Here is a 16146-nt window from a genome sequence, read left to right on the forward strand (position 1 = left end):
CCTGGAAAATAACCTATATTTGTTCACTGTAAATAAAGCATTACCACTTTGCGTGTGTGTGCGGGTGTGTGTGTGTGAGTGTGTGTGTGGGTGTGTGATTGTGTGTGTGTGTGTGTGTGTGTGTGTGTGTGTGTGTGTGTGTGTGTGTGTGTGTGTGTGTGTGTGTGTGTATGCGTGTGTGTGTGTGTGTGTGTGTGTGTGAGTGTGTGTGTGTGTGTGTGTGTACTCACCTATTTGTACTCACCTATTTGTGGTTGCAGGGGTCGAGTCACAGCTCCTGGCCCCGCCTCTTCGCTGATTGCTACTAGGTCCTCTCTCTCCCTGCCCCATGAGCTCTATCATACCTCGCCTTAAAACTATGTATGGTTCCTGCCTCCACCACATCACTTTCTAGGCTATTCCATGGCCTGACTACTCTATGACTGAAGAAATACTTCCTAACATCCCTTTGATTCATCTGAGTCTTCAACTTCCAATTGTGACCTCTTGTGTCTGTGTCCCATCTCTGGAACATCGCGTCTTTGTCCACCTCGTCTATTCCGCGCAGTATTTTATATGTCGTTATCATGTCTCCCCTGACCCTCCTGGCCTCCAGTGTCGTCAGGCCGATTTCCCTCAACCTTTCTTCATAGGACAACCCCCGTAGCTCTGGGACTAGTCTTGTTGCAAACCTTTGCACTTTCTCTAATTTCTTGACGTGCTTGACTAGGTGTGGATTCCAAACTGGTGCTGCATACTCCAGTATGGGCCTGACGTAGATGGTGTACAGAGTCTTAAACGAATCCTTACTGAGGTATCGGAACGCTATCAGTAGGTTTGCCAGGCGCCCGTATGCTGCAGCAGTTATCTGATTGATGTGCGCCTCAGGAGATATGCTCGGTGTTATACTCACCCCCAGATCTTTTTCCTTGAGTGAGGTTTGCAGTCTTTGGCCATCTAAACTATATTGTGTCTGCGGTCTTCTTTGCCCTTCCCCAATCTTCATGACTTTGCATTTGGCAGGGTTAAATTCAAGGAGCCAGTTGCTGGACCAGGCTTGTAGCCTGTCCAGATCTCTTTGTAGTCCTGCCTGATCCTCGTCCGATTCGATTCTTCTCATTAACTTCACATCGTCTGCAAACAAGGACACTTCTGAGTCTATCCCTTCCGTTATGTCGTTCACGTATACCAAGAACAGCACAGGTCCTAGGACTGACCCCTGTGGAACCCCGCTTGTCACAGGCGCCCACTCTGACACCTCGTCGCGTACCATGACTCGTTGTTTCCTCCCTGTCAGATATTCTCTGATCCATTGCAGTGCCTTTCCTGTTATGTGTGCCTGGTCCTCTAGATTTGCAGTAACCTCTTGTGAGGAACTGTGTCGAAAGCCTTCTTGCAGTGTGTGTGTGTGTGTGTGTGTGTGTGTGTGTGTGTGTATGTGTGTGTGTGTGTGTGTGTGTGTGTGTGTGTGTGTGTGTGTGTGTGTGTGTGTGTGTGTGTGTGTGTGTGTGTGTGTGTGAGTGTGTGTGTGTGTGTGTGTGTGTGTGTGTGTGTGTGTGTGTGTGTGTGTGTGTGTGTGTGTGTGTGTGTGTGTGTGTGTGTGTGTACTCACCTAGTTGAGGTTGCAGGGGTCGAGTCCTAGCTCCTGGCCCCGCCTCTTCACTGGTCGCTACTAGGTCACTCTCCCCGAACCGTGAGCTTTATCATATCTCTCCTTAAAGCTATGTATGGATCCTGCCTCCACTACATCGCTTCCCAAACTATTCCACTTCCTGAATACTATGTGGCTGAAGAAATACTTCCTAACATCCCTGTGATTCATCTGTGTCTTCAACTTCCAACTGTGTCCCCTTGTTGCTGTGCCCCATCTCTGGAACATCCAGTCTTTGTCCACCTTGTCAATGCCTCTCAGCATTTTGTATGTCGTTATCATGTCCCCCCTATCTCTCCTGTCCTCCAGTGGCGTCAGGTCGATTTCCCTTAACCTCTCCTCGTAGGACATACCCTTTAGCTCTGGGACTAGTCTTGTTGCAAACCTCTGCACTTTCTCTAGTTTCTTTACGTGCTTGGCTAGGTGTAGGTTCCAAACTGGAGCCGCATACTCCAATATGGGCCTAACGTACACGAAGTACAGGGTCCTGAACGATTCCTTATTAAGATGTCGGAATGCTGTTCTGAGGTTTGCTAGGCGCCCATATGCTGCAACAGTTATTTGGTTGATGTGTGTCCCTTAGGAGATATGCCTGGTGTTATACTCTCCCGAAGATCGTTTTCCTTGAGTGAGGTTTGTAGTCTTTGGCCCCCTAGACTGTACTCCATCTGCGCTCTTCTTTGCCCTTCCCCAATCTTCATGACTTTCCACTTGGTGGGGTTGAAATCCAGGAGCCAAATGCTGGACCAGGTCTGAAGCCTGTCCAGATCCCTTTGTAGTTCTGCCTGGTCATCGACCGAATGAATTTTTCTCATCAACTTCACGTCATTCGCAAACAGGGACACATCGGAGTCCATTCCTTCCGTCATGTAGTTCACAAATACCTGAAACAGCACTGGTCCTAGGACTGACCCCTGTGGGACCCCGCTGGTCACAGGCGCCCACTCTGACACCTCGGCATGTACCATGACTCGCTGCTGTCTTCCTGACAAGTATTCCCTGATTCATTGTAGTGCCTTCCCTGTTATCCCTGCCTGGTCCTCCAGTTTTTACACTAATCTCTTGTGTGGAATTATGTCAAACGCCTTCTTACAGTCCAAGAAAATGCAATCCACCCACCCCTCTCTCTCTTGTCTTACTGCTGTCACCTTGTCATAGAACTCCAGTAACTTTGTGACACAGGATTTTCCGTCCCTGAAATCATGTTAGCTGCTGTTGATGAGATCATTCCTTTCTAGGTGATCCACCACTCTTCTGATAATCTTCTCCATGACTTTGCATACTGTACATGTCAGTGACACGTTTCTGTAGTTTAGTGCTTCATGTCTGTTTAATGCTTCATGTCTGGAACTACATTTGCAGTCTTCCATGCCTCAGGCAGTCTCCCTGTTTCGATAGATGTATTGAATATTGTTGCGACTCTGCTCCCTCTCTCAGAACCCATAGAGAAATGTTATCCGGCCCCATTGCCTTTGAGGTATCTAGCTCACTCAGAAGCCTCTTCGCTTCTTCCCCGGTTGTGTGTACTGTGTCCAGCACATGGTGGTGTATCCTACCTCTCCGTCTTTCTGGAGCCCCTTCTGTCTCTTCTGTGAACACTTCTTTGAATCTCTTGCTGAGTTCTTCACATACTTCACGGTCGTTTCTTGTCTCTCCTCCTTCCTTCCTTAGCCTGTGTGTGTGTGTACTCACCTATTTGTACTCACCTATTTGTGGTTGCAGGGGTCGAGTCCTAGCTCCTGGCCCCGCCTCTTCACCGGTTGCTACTAGACCCTCTCTCTCCCCGCTCCATGAGCTTTATCAAACCTCGTCTTAAAACTGTGTATGGTTCCTGCCTCCACTACGTCATTTTCTAGGCTATTCCACTGCCTTACAACTCTATGTGTGTGTGTGTGTGTAAATGACCTAATTAATATCAGCATAAATAACTCATTACGATTATAACCGGATATAAACATGTAAGTAGTTCATTACCACTACTTGTTCAGCTATCAAAACTTTGCGGCCCATTCCATAATCCATTATGTACCTCTGTAATACTTTCACTACCGTCCACAGGACGGATATGGCTTGCATAATACTCATCTTAAAATAACATGTAGTGAGCATGTTATGTATCACACCGTTGTGGTAAACACGTTATGTACCACACATCGTTAAATACATTATGTCTAGAAACTTGTTTCTCTCAGTGAATACAAAAGGAAACATTTCATTAACAGTTGTTTATATTAAATCATCCTTCACCAGTGACGCTCAGGCTTCGATAACATATAAACCTAACAAACTATGCATTAATTAAACAGATTAAAAAACGTTAGGTTGGTTAATGGTAGTTTAAAGCCTGTCAACCGCACATAGATTGCACGTAACCTTTTCATTATCTGACAAGAACTTTAATCATTAAAATAAGTATCATATATATTCTCAGATTTTATTATCTGAGAGAAATATACGTCTTGGTGTATATATACTGCGAAACTATTAGAAATGAAGAGAAACTAAGTTACTTTCATAATTCTTTATTTCCAGTAGTAATAACAAGGTGATGTAAGCTTGACCATGAGTCCGTTAGAAGACGTGCTGCTGGTATCACTAACCTGAAGGAAAACATCAGCGTTAATATTTAAAGTTAGTAAAACATGCACTTATTGGTATTACAAATTATAGAAATTTATCTTCCAGTAGATACTCTTCCATTATAGTAGTAATCCTTATATATGGCGGAATAATTAAAATTTTGGAAAGATATTAAAATTCATATTACTTACCATACAGACCACCATATCTACCATATCCACCAAAGCCGCCACCAAATCCACCAAGGCCGCCACCAAATCCACATAGGCCGCCATCAAATCCACCTAGGCCGCCACCAAATCCACCAAGGCCGCCACCAAACCCACCTAATCCTCCTCCTGTTGAAAATAAAGTTACTGCAAATACTTCATTGCTTGAAAACCATTTATGGTCCTTAAAAAAAATTGACTCATGTTATGTCGTTCATGATTTTTTTGAGAATAGTAAACTTTTTCTTTTTTATAAAAAAAATATCATAAATATTATACAACAAATATTATTCAGCAAGTAACAGCAGAATGGCTGATTTGAAAATTAGATATAATTGAAACATTTCGGAAAGCCTTGTCTATTGTTATGAGATTTCACTAACAACAAGCATCATCAAGAACTTCATGAAACAATTTGTAGGTGAGACTCGTAACTGTAATAATAAGTCTTTTACTGAGTAAATATTTTCCACCATTTGTCACCATACATTGTGCAGTATTAATAGCTCATCACACTTCCTTATTTTAGCGATAAGTGCATACATAAATGTATTACAATTACATTTCCAAAATTACACAGAGCTGATACAAAATAATAACTTCTCTTGAAAAAATATAAAACTTTTTTTATTGCATGCACTTAAGAAAATTACTCACCAAATATTCCATATCTACGGATATAACCACCATAGGCGACGGCCACCATCACAGCCAACACCGTCAGGATGGACAGGAAACGCTGCCGTCTCAAAGATACAATGTTAGCATGATGGATTTAAGAATGAAGAATGAATATTATTAAAGATTCGCCTATATTCTCCCGGCCCGGGCCTTTTCCAATTGGTGGCCCGGCCTTGGCTCCCTGTCTAGGGAGTGTCTGAGACCTAAGTCTCCCATGGGAGGAGGCACAAGTACCCCCTCATCTTTGGGACCAACTATCCCCAGGCCTAGCTTCTTGTAGGGAGAAGCTAGGCCTCTCTGGTGTGCCATCCCCGCCCCAAGGGGGCTAATGGGAATGACAGGCTTGTGAGCTGAAAACTCGGGCTCAGGCACCTACCTTACGCTAGAAGGGCTGGGCTTGGTGTCGATGATATATACTTTAATTCTTAAATCTGGAATTAAAGTAAGCATTAAGAATATATTTACACATATTAAATATATTTATACACGTCTTTCTCAGGGTATATACTGCGTGAAAGTAAACCTATGTATTGCAAATTGTTAGTAACATTCGTGTTATCAGTAGAAAAATAATTATTTATCTTTTGCTTACATTCCGAAAATATTTAAGTAGACTTTTACGTTGAGTTGTATTATATTTATGAAGTGTATTTATAGGTAACCGTAGCAGAGCTAAATCATTTCAAGATTTTACCTTGCCAGAGCGTACCATTTGACAGCTTGTAGTACCTTGAGAGCTGGAACCTCAAGATCTCGTGAGGTGCTTTTTTTCAGATTAAATGCATATGAGTATCTGAGCAAGGTTGACCGGGTGTTCATAGAGAAGGTTACGCCTGGTGGGAGGCGCCTCTTGTGCTATATAAACCCCTGGGCATCGAGCCTCACTATCAGTAGCTCCTGTCTTCAAAAAGCACACACTCCATAACCATGGTACGTATTCACATCCACGATTCATTTGAATCATGATGCTCGATTATCAAAACCGTGTGTTAAATAAATGAATCGTATATTACAAAACTATTCAGTCATCATTCTTAAATCCATCATGCTAACATTGTATCCCTGTGACGGCAGCGTTTCCTGTCCATCCTGACGGTGTTGGCTGTGATGGTGGCCGTCGCCTATGGTGGTTATATCCGGAGATATGGAGGATTTGGTGAGTAATTTTCTTAAGTGTATGCAATAAAAAAATATTTTATATTTTTTGAAGAGAGGTTATTATTTTATATCAGCTCTGTGCAATTTCGGAAATGTAATGGCAATACATTTATGTATGCATTTACCGCTAAAATAAGGAAGTGTGATGGGCTATTTTTATTGCACAATGTATGTTGTCAAATGGTGGAAAATATTTACTCAGTAAAAGACTTATTATGTTGGTGAAATCTCATAACAATAGACAAAACTTTCCGAAATGCTTCAATTTGATCTAATTTTCATGTCAGCCATACTGCTTATACTTGCTGAATAATATTTGTTGTATAATGTTTATTATAATTTTTTTTTAAATTTTACTATTCTCAAAAATAATGAACAACATAATATGAGTCAAAATTTTTTAAGGAACATAAATGATTTCCATGCAATGATTTACAGTAGTTTTATTTTCACCGAAACTAGAGAAGCTAAACTGATGTGAATAAAAATCAAAAGGTTCACATTTTGTCACATGTATCAACAGGAGGAGGACTAGGTGGATTTGGTGGCGGCCTTGGTGGTTTTGGTGGCGGCCTTGGTGGATTTGGTGGCGGCCTTGGTGGATTTGGTGGCGGCCTTCGAGGGTTTGGTGGCGGCTTTGGTGGAATTGGTCACGGCTTTGGTGGACATGGTAGATACGGTGGTCTGTATGGTAAGTAATATGAATTTTAATATCTTTTCAAAATTTTCATTATTCCGCCATATATAAGGATTACCACTATGGAAGAGTATCTATAGGAAGATAAATTTCTATAATTTGTAATACCAATAAGTGCATGTTTTACTAACTTTAAATATTAACGCTGATGTTTACCTTCAGGTTAGTGATACCAGCAGCACGTCTTCTAACGGACTCATGGTCAAGCTTACATCACCTTGTTATTACTACTGGAAATAAAGAATTAAGAAAGTAACTTAGTTTCTCTTCATTTCTAATAGTTTCGCAGTATATATACATCAAGACGTGTATTTCTCTCAGTCAATAAAATCTGAGAATATATATGATACATATTTTAACGATTAAAGTTCTTGTCAGATAATGAAAAGGTTACGTACAGCCTGTGTGCGGTCGACAGGCCTTAAACTACCATTAACCAACCTAACATTTTTTAATCAGTTTAATTAACAGATAGTTTGTTAGGTTTATATGTTATCGAAGCCTGAGCGTCACTGGTGAAGGATGCTTTAATATAAACAATTGCTAATGTTATGTTTCCTTTTATGTTCACTGAGAGAAACAAGCTTCTATACATAATGCATTTAACGATGTGTGGTACATAACGTGTTTACAACAACAGTGTGTGATACATAATATGCTCACCGCAAGTTAGTTTAATATAAGAATTATGCAAACCATATCCATCCTGTGGACAGTAGTCAAAGTATTCTGTGGTAATGAACTACTTACATGTTTATATCCGGTTATAAGCGTAATGAGTTATTTATGCTAACATTAATTAGGTAATTCACACACACGCACACACACACACACACACACACACACACATACACACACACACACACACACACACACACACACACACACACACACACACACACACACACACACACACACACACACACACACACACACACACACACACACACGCTTTCACCAAGTGCAAAGTCATGAAGACTGGGGCAAACAAGACCATAGACAGAGTACAGGCAAAGGGGCCAAAAGACTGCAAACTTCACTGAGGTGCACATAAACCAAATAATTGTTGCAGCATATAGGCGCCTCGCAAACCTAAAAGTAGCGTTCTGACACCTGAAAAATAAACAGTTTAAGACTCTACACAGTGCACGTAAGGCTCATATTGGAGTATGCAGGATCACTTTGGAATCCGTACCTAGTCAAGCACGTCAAGAACTTAGAGTGCAAAGGTTTGCAACAAGATTAGTCCCTGAGCTAACGGGCATGTCCTACGATGAAAAGTTAAAGGAAATCGATCTGACCACCTTGAAGGACAGGAGGAATGGGGAGACATGATAATCACATATAAAATATTGAGAAGAATTGAGAAGGTGGATTGGGACAGGATAATTCAGAGACAGGACACAGCTACAAGGAGTCACGATTTGAAGCTGAAGACTCATATGAGTCACAAGAAAGTTAGGAAGTATTTCTTTTGTCATAGAATTGTCAGGAAGTGGAACAGTGTAGAGAGTAATGTAGTTGAGGCAGGATCCAAATATAACTTCCAGAAGAGTTAAGATAAATCTCATGGAGAAAAGAGAGAGTCAACCTAGTAGCGACCAGTCATGAGGCGGGGCCAGGAGCTATGACTAGAAACCCGCAACCACAATTAGATGATTGCAATTAGGTGAGTACACCCTCCCCCCCACACACTTCAATATGATGAACATGGTTTTTGAAAAACTCATGCTTCAGCATGTTAGGTACACTACCAGAGAGAGAGGTGAGGATGAACCACCAAGACTGGACCTCGTATTCACCTTGAGTTGCTCGGACATCGAAGACATCACATATGAAAAGCCCCTCAGAGCTAGGGACCACGTTTACCTGGAGTTTACCTGGAGAGAGTTTCGGGGGTCAACGCCCCCGCGGCCCGGTCTGTGACCAGGCCTCCTGGTGGATCAGCGCCTGATCAACCAGGCTGTTGCTGCTGGCTGCACGCAAACCAACGTACGAGCCACAGCCCGGCTGATCAGGAACTGCCTTTAGGTGCTTGTCCAGTGCCAGCTTGAAGACTGCCAGGGGTCTGTTGGTAATCCCCCTTATGTGTGCTGGGAGGCAGTTGAACAGTCTCGGTCCCCTGACACTTATTGTATGGTCTCTTAACGTGCTAGTGACACCCCTGCTTTTCATTGGGGGGATGGTGCATCGTCTGCCAAGTCTTTTGCTTTCGTAGTGAGTGATTTTCGTGTGCAAGTTCGGTACTAGTCCCTCTAGGATTTTCCAGGTGTATATAATCATGTATCTCTCCCTCCTGCGTTCCAGGGAATACAGGTTTAGAAACCTCAAGCGCTCCCAGTAATTGAGGTGTTTTATCTCCGTTATGCGCGCCGTGAAAGTTCTCTGTACATTTTCTAGGTCGGCAATTTCACCTGCCTTGAAAGGTGCTGTTAGAGTGCAGCAATATTCCAGCCTAGATAGAACAAGTGACCTGAAGAGTGTCATCATGGGCTTGGCCTCCCTAGTTTTGAAGGTTCTCATTATCCATCCTGTCATTTTTCTAGCAGATGTGATTGATACAATGTTATGGTCCTTGAAGGTGAGATCCTCCGACATAATCACTCCCAGGTCTTTGACGTTGGTGTTTCGCTCTATTTTGTGGCCAGAATTTGTTTTGTACTCTGATGAAGATTTAATTTCCTCATGTTTACCATATCTGAGTAATTGAAATTTCTCATCGTTGAACTTCATATTGTTTTCTGCAGCCCACTGAAAGATTTGGTTGATGTCCGCCTGGAGCCTTGCAGTGTCTGCAATGGAAGACACTGTCATGCAGATTCGGGTGTCATCTGCAAAGGAAGACACGGTGCTGTGGCTGACATCCTTGTCTATGTCGGATATGAGGATGAGGAACAAGATGGGAGCTAGTACTGTGCCTTGTGGAACAGAGCTTTTCACCGTAGCTGCCTCGGACTTTACTCTGTTGACGACTATTCTCTGTGTTCTGTTAGTGAGGAAATTATAGATCCATCGACCAACTTTTCCTGTTATTCCTTTAGCGCGCATTTTGTGCGCTATTACGCCATGGTCACACTTGTCGAAGGCTTTTGCAAAGTCTGTATATATTACATCTGCATTCTTTTTGTCTTCTAGTGCATTTAGGACCTTGTCGTAGTGATCCAGTAGTTGAGGTTCTAAGCTTTGAATACATTGTGGAGTTACAGGAGGAGAGGGCTATAAGGAGTAGGATGGGAAAAGCCAAACTACAAAAGGGGAATTACACACGCATGAGGAACTTTCTACAAGAGGTTCAGAGGGAAAGAGAATTGGTAGGAAAACTGGTAAACTAAATGATGGACTAAGTGAAAACAAAATGCAAGGTGACAGAGGAGAGGTTTGTTCCCAGGAGCAAAAGAAATAATGGGAATACCAGAACTAGATCTTGGTTTACCCGAAGGTGTAGGAAGGCAAACACTAAGTACACTTGAGAATGGAAAAAATGCAGAAGACAAAGGAACCAGGAAAATAATGAGATTAGTCGAATAACCAGAAACGAGTATGCACAGGTAAGGAGGGAGGCCCAGCGACAGTATGAAAACGACATAGCATCGAAAGTCAAGTCTGACCCGAAACTGCTGTATAGCCATATCAGGAGGAAGACAACAGTCAAGGACCAGATGATTAGGCTGAGGAAACAAGGTGGAGAACTCACAAGAAACGATCACGAGGTATGTGAGGAGCTCAACATGAGATTTAAGGAAGTATTTACAAGAGAGACAGGAAGGGCTCTGGGAAGACAGCACAGAGGGGAACACCAACAGGGAATATACCAAAAAGTGTTGGATGACATACAAACAACGGAGGAGGAGGTGCACAAGCTAAGTGACCTTGACACCTCAAAGGAGATGGGACCGGAAAACATCTCCCCGTGGGTCCTTAGAGAAGGGGCAGAGACGCTGTGCGTGCCACTAACCACAATCTTCAATACATCCATTGAAACTGAGCAACTACCTGAGATATGGAAGACGGCAAATGTAGTCCCCATTTTTAAGAAAAGAGACAGAAACAAGGCACTAAACTACAGACCAGTGTCTCTGATGTGTATAGTATGCAAAGTCATGGAGAAGATTATCAGGAGGAGAGTGGTGGAGCACCTAGACCGCAACTAGATTATAAACGACAAGAGCACGGATTTATGGAAGGCAAATCCTATGTCACAAACCTTCTGGAGTTTTATGAAAAGTTAACAGAAGTAAGACACGAGAGAGAGGGGTGGGTTGATTACATTTTCCTGGACTGCAGGAAAGCATTCGACACAGTTGCTTACAAAAGATTAGTGAAGAAACTGGAGCATCTGGCGGTTATAACAAGAAGGGCACTGCAATGGATCAGAGAATACCTGACAGGGTACGTGATGAGGTATCACAGTGGGCGCCTGTGACGAGCGGGGTCCCACAGGATCAGTCCTAGGACCAGTACTATTTTTGATATATGTGAATGACATGATGGAAGGATAGACTCTGAAGTGTCCCTGTTCGCAGATGATGTTAAGTTAATGAGAAGAATTAAATCAGATGAGGATAAGGCAGGACTACAAAGAGACCTGGACAGGCTGGACACGTGGTCCAGCAATTGGCTTCTCGAATTCAACCCTGCCAAATGCAAAGTCTTGAAGAGTAAGGAAGGGCAAAGAAAACCGCAGTCACAGTACAGGCTAGGTGGACAAAGACTGCAAACCTCACTCAAGGAGAAAGAGGCACACATCAACCAGATAACTGCTGCAGCATATGGGCGCGTGGCAAACCTGAGAATAGCGTTCCGATACCATAGTAAGGAATCGTTCTAAACATTGTGCACTCTGTACGTCTTGCCCATACTGGAGTATGCAGCACCAGTTTGGAACCCAAACCGATCAAGCACGTCAAGAAATTGGAGAAAGTGCAAAGGTTCGGAACAAGGCTAGTTCCGGAGCTCAGGGAAATGTCCTACGACGAAAGGATGAGAGAAATCGGACTGACAACACTGGAGGAAAGGAGGGTCAGGGGAGACATGATAACGACATACAAAATACTGCGTGGAATAGATACGGTGGAAAGAGACAGGATGGTCCAGAGAGGGGACACGGAAACAAGGGGTCACAATTGGAAGCTGAAGACTCAGACGAGTCACAGGGATGTTAGGAAGTATTTCTTCAGTTGCAGAGTCGTCAGGAAGTGGAACAGCCTAGCAAGTGATGTAGTGGAGGTAGGAGCCATACATAGCTTTAAGACGAGGAAGCAGAGAGAGAGAGAGGACCCAGTAGCGATCAGTGATGAGGTGGGGCCAGGAGCTAAGTCTCGATCCCTGCAACCACAATTAGGTGAGTACACACATACACACACACACACACACACACACACACACACACACACACACACACACACACACACACACATGATGGAGTACACACACACACACATGATGTCTTTGCAGCAAATGATTCCATCATTTGCTGCAAAGTCGTGACTCATCGCAGTATTGAAACTCCCTATGAGACACTTACCTCTCACTGGCGTGTACGCCATTATAATTACAGTTGCTAATCGTCAGTGTAATACGTAATATATATGTACCAGTAGGCTTGAGGTTCACTGGTGTGCCCGCGCTGGGAAGAAACATGGCTTGTAAAGAAGGCTGTCCAGCTTTTGAGGAATCTCGAGCCGAGTGTTCTAGAGCGTAAATTGGGGAACCTTGCCAGATGTAGAAACAAACGGAGGTATAAACAGAGAAAGATGGTAGTTATCGGGATTCGAAACCAAGTCATGGAAGTGTCAAGGTTCCCAAACGAATCTAGACCACCCTACAACAGATACCTCAAAAGGCTAGGGAGCCTGGGTAAAAAGAGATGTTTCTTCCTAGCGAATTCCTGGACGTTTTTAAGAATCTTGCTGACTACGATCTTTCTCTATACATATATACATTTTTTTTTCAGCGAACTGGCCATATCCTACCGAGGCAGGGTGAAATAAAATGAAAAATGAATGTTTTAGGACGAAATTAAAAGTAAAACGAATATTTTTCTTATTATGTATAGTATGGATAGTAATGTATATATGAGAAGGGTTACATACCCTTTGCCCCACGCATTTTAGTCACTTCTTTAACATGCATGGCTTGCGTTGGAAGAACTCTGTTCCACTTCCACTATCTATCTATCTATCTGTCTATCTATGTATCTATGTATCTATGTATCTATGTATCTATGTATCTATGTTATCTACTTGAAAACTTATCTATGTATAACCCAACTATATATATATATATATATATATATATATATATATATATATATATATATATATATATATATATATATATATATATATATATATATATATATATACATATATATATATATATATATATATATATATATATATATATATAGCTGTGTGTGTGTGTGTGTGTGTGTGTGTGTGTGTGTGTGTGTGTGTGTGTGTGTGTGTGTGTGTGTGTGTGTGTGTGTGTGTGTGTGTGTGTGTGTGTGTGTGTGTGTGTGTGTGTGTGTGTGTGTGTCGTGCCGAATAGGCAGAACTTGCGATCTTGGCTTAAATAGCAACGCTCATTTTGTCATATAGAACAAGCGAAAATTTGTGTATGCAATAATTTCGCCAAAATCATTCTGAACCTAACGAAAAAAATATATTTCACTGTGTTCGTTTAGTATTAAATTATTGTAAACAAATCCAAAATATATTTAGTTGGGTTAGGCTAAAATAAATTGCTATTGTTAACATAAGGTTAGGTAAGTTTTCTATGATTCTTTTGGTGCAAAATTAAAAATTTTTACATCAACATTAATGAAAAAAATATATCTTTAAACGTAGAAGAGAAAATTTCAGAAAGGACTTAATTTTAAATGAATTCTTGCTAATTGACCAGTTTTACCCATTAAGCAGGACATATATATATATATATATATATATATATATATATATATATATATATATATATATATATATATATATATATATATATATATATATATATATATATATATATATATATATATATATATATATATATATATATATATATATATATATATATATATATATATATATATATATATATATTTATATATATATATATTTATATATAGGTAGTAGGTTGGTAGACAGCAACCACCCAGGGAAGTACTACCGTCCTGCCAGATGACTGTGAAACAGAAACCTGTAACTGTTTTGCATGATTGTAGATTGCTGGTGTCTTTTTCTGTCTCATAAACACGCTAGATAACAGGGATATCTTGCTACTCCAACTTACACTTTGGTCACACTTCACAGACATGCACATGCATATATATATATACATACATCTAGGTTTTTCTCCTTTTTCTACATAGCTCTTGTTCTTCTTTATTTCTTCTATTGTCCATGGGGAAGTGGAAAAGAATCTTTCCTCCGTAAGCCATGCGTGTCGTATGAGGCGACTAAAATGCCGGGAGCAATGGTCTAGTAACCCCTTCTCCTGTAGACATTTACTAAAAAAGAGAAGAAGAAAAACTTTATATAACTGGGTTGCTTGAATGTGCGTGGATGTAGTGCAGATGACAAGAAACAGATGATTGCTGATGTTATGAATGAAAAGAAGTTGGATGTCCTGGCCCTAAGCGAAACAAAGCTGAAGGGGGTAGGGGAGTTTCGGTGGGGGGAAATAAATGGGATTAAATCTGGAGTATCTGAGAGAGTTAGAGCAAAGGAAGGGGTAGCAGTAATGTTGAATGATCAGTTATAGAAGGAGAAAAGAGAATATGAATGTGTAAATGCAAGAATTATGTGGATTAAAGTAAAGGTTGGATGCGAGAAGTGGGTCATAATAAGCGTGTATGCACCTGGAGAAGAGAGGAATGCAGAGGATAGAGAGAGATTTTGGGAGATGTTAAGTGAATGTATAGGAGCCTTTGAACCAAGTGAGAGAGTAATTGTGGTAGGGGACCTGAATGCTAAAGTAGGAGAAACTTTTAGAGAGGGAGTGGTAGGTAAGTTTTGGGGTGCCAGGTGTAAATGATAATGGGAGCCCTTTGATTGAACTTTGTATAGAAAGGGGTTTAGTTATAGGTAATACATATTTTAAGAAAAAGAGGATAAATAAGTATACAAGATATGATGTAGGGCGAAATGACAGTAGTTTGTTGGATTATGTATTGGTAGATAAAAGATTGTTGAGTAGACTTCAGGATGTACATGTTTATAGAGGGGCCACAGATATATCAGATCACTTTCTAGTTGTAGCTACACTGAGAGTAAAAGGTAGATGGGATACAAGGAGAATAGAAGCATCAGGGAAGAGAGAGGTGAAGGTTTATAAACTAAAAGAGGAGGCAGTTAGGGAAAGATATAAACAGCAATTGGAGGATAGATGGGCTAATGAGAGCATAGGCAATGGGGTCGAAGAGGTATGGGGTAGGTTTAAAAATGTAGTGTTAGAGTGTTCAGCAGAAGTTTGTGGTTACAGGAAAGTGGGTGCGGGAGGGAAGAGGAGCGATTGGTGGAATTATGATGTAAAGAGAGTATTAAGGGAGAAAAAGTTAGCATATGAAGTTTTTACAAAGTAGAAGTGATGCAAGGAGGGAAGAGTATATGGAGAAAAAGAGAGAGGTTAAGAGAGTGGTGAAGCAATGTAAAAAGAGAGCAAATGAGAGAGTGGGTGAGATGTTATCAACAAATTTTGTTGAAAATAAGAAAAAGTTTTGGAGTGAGATTAACAAGTTAAGGAAGCCTAGAGAACAAATGGATTTGTCAGTTAAAAATAGGAGAGGAGAGTTATTAAATAGAAAGTTAGAGGTATTGGGAAGATGGAGGGAATATTTTGAGGAATTGTTAAATGTTGATGAAGATAGGGAAGCTGTGATTTCGTGTATAGGGCAAGGAGGAATAACATCCTGTAGGAGTGAGGAAGAGCCAGTTGTGAGTGTGGGGGAAGTTCGTGAGGCAGTAGGTAAAATAAAAGGGGGTAAGGCAGCCGGGATTGATGGGATAAAGATAGAAATGTTAAAAGCAGGTGGGGATATTGTTTTGGAGTGGTTGGTGCAATTATTTAATAAATGTATGGAAGAGGGTAAGGTACCTAGGGATTGGCAGAGAGCATGCATAGTTCCTTTGTATAAAGGCAAAGGGGACAAAAGAGAGTGCAAAAATTATAGGGGGATAAGTCTGTTGAGTATACCT

The 16146-nt window shown here is 41.3% G+C and overlaps 1 protein-coding gene across 1 annotated transcript; it reads left to right on the plus strand.

Moving 5' to 3' along the window:
• The first annotated feature begins 5953 nt into the window (after positions 1–5953).
• LOC138853254 (uncharacterized) lies at positions 5954–7211 on the plus strand. The gene is made up of 4 exons (XM_070088977.1): positions 5954–6030; positions 6175–6256; positions 6782–6949; positions 7118–7211. The coding sequence occupies exons 1-4, from the start codon at positions 6028–6030 to the stop codon at positions 7120–7122; spliced, it is 258 nt and encodes an 85-aa protein (XP_069945078.1). The 5' UTR covers positions 5954–6027; the 3' UTR covers positions 7123–7211.
• Positions 7212–16146: the final 8935 nt, after the last annotated feature.

Source organism: Cherax quadricarinatus, chromosome 26 (assembly GCF_038502225.1).
Source record: "Cherax quadricarinatus isolate ZL_2023a chromosome 26, ASM3850222v1, whole genome shotgun sequence".
In the NCBI taxonomy this organism is placed as follows: domain Eukaryota; kingdom Metazoa; phylum Arthropoda; class Malacostraca; order Decapoda; family Parastacidae; genus Cherax; species Cherax quadricarinatus.

Excerpts from the sequence above, each read along its gene's own strand:
- LOC138853254 (XM_070088977.1), top strand. Across the intron at positions 6,257-6,781 it reads CCGGAGATATGGAGGATTTG|GAGGAGGACTAGGTGGATTT; the intron begins GTGAGTAATTTT and ends ATGTATCAACAG.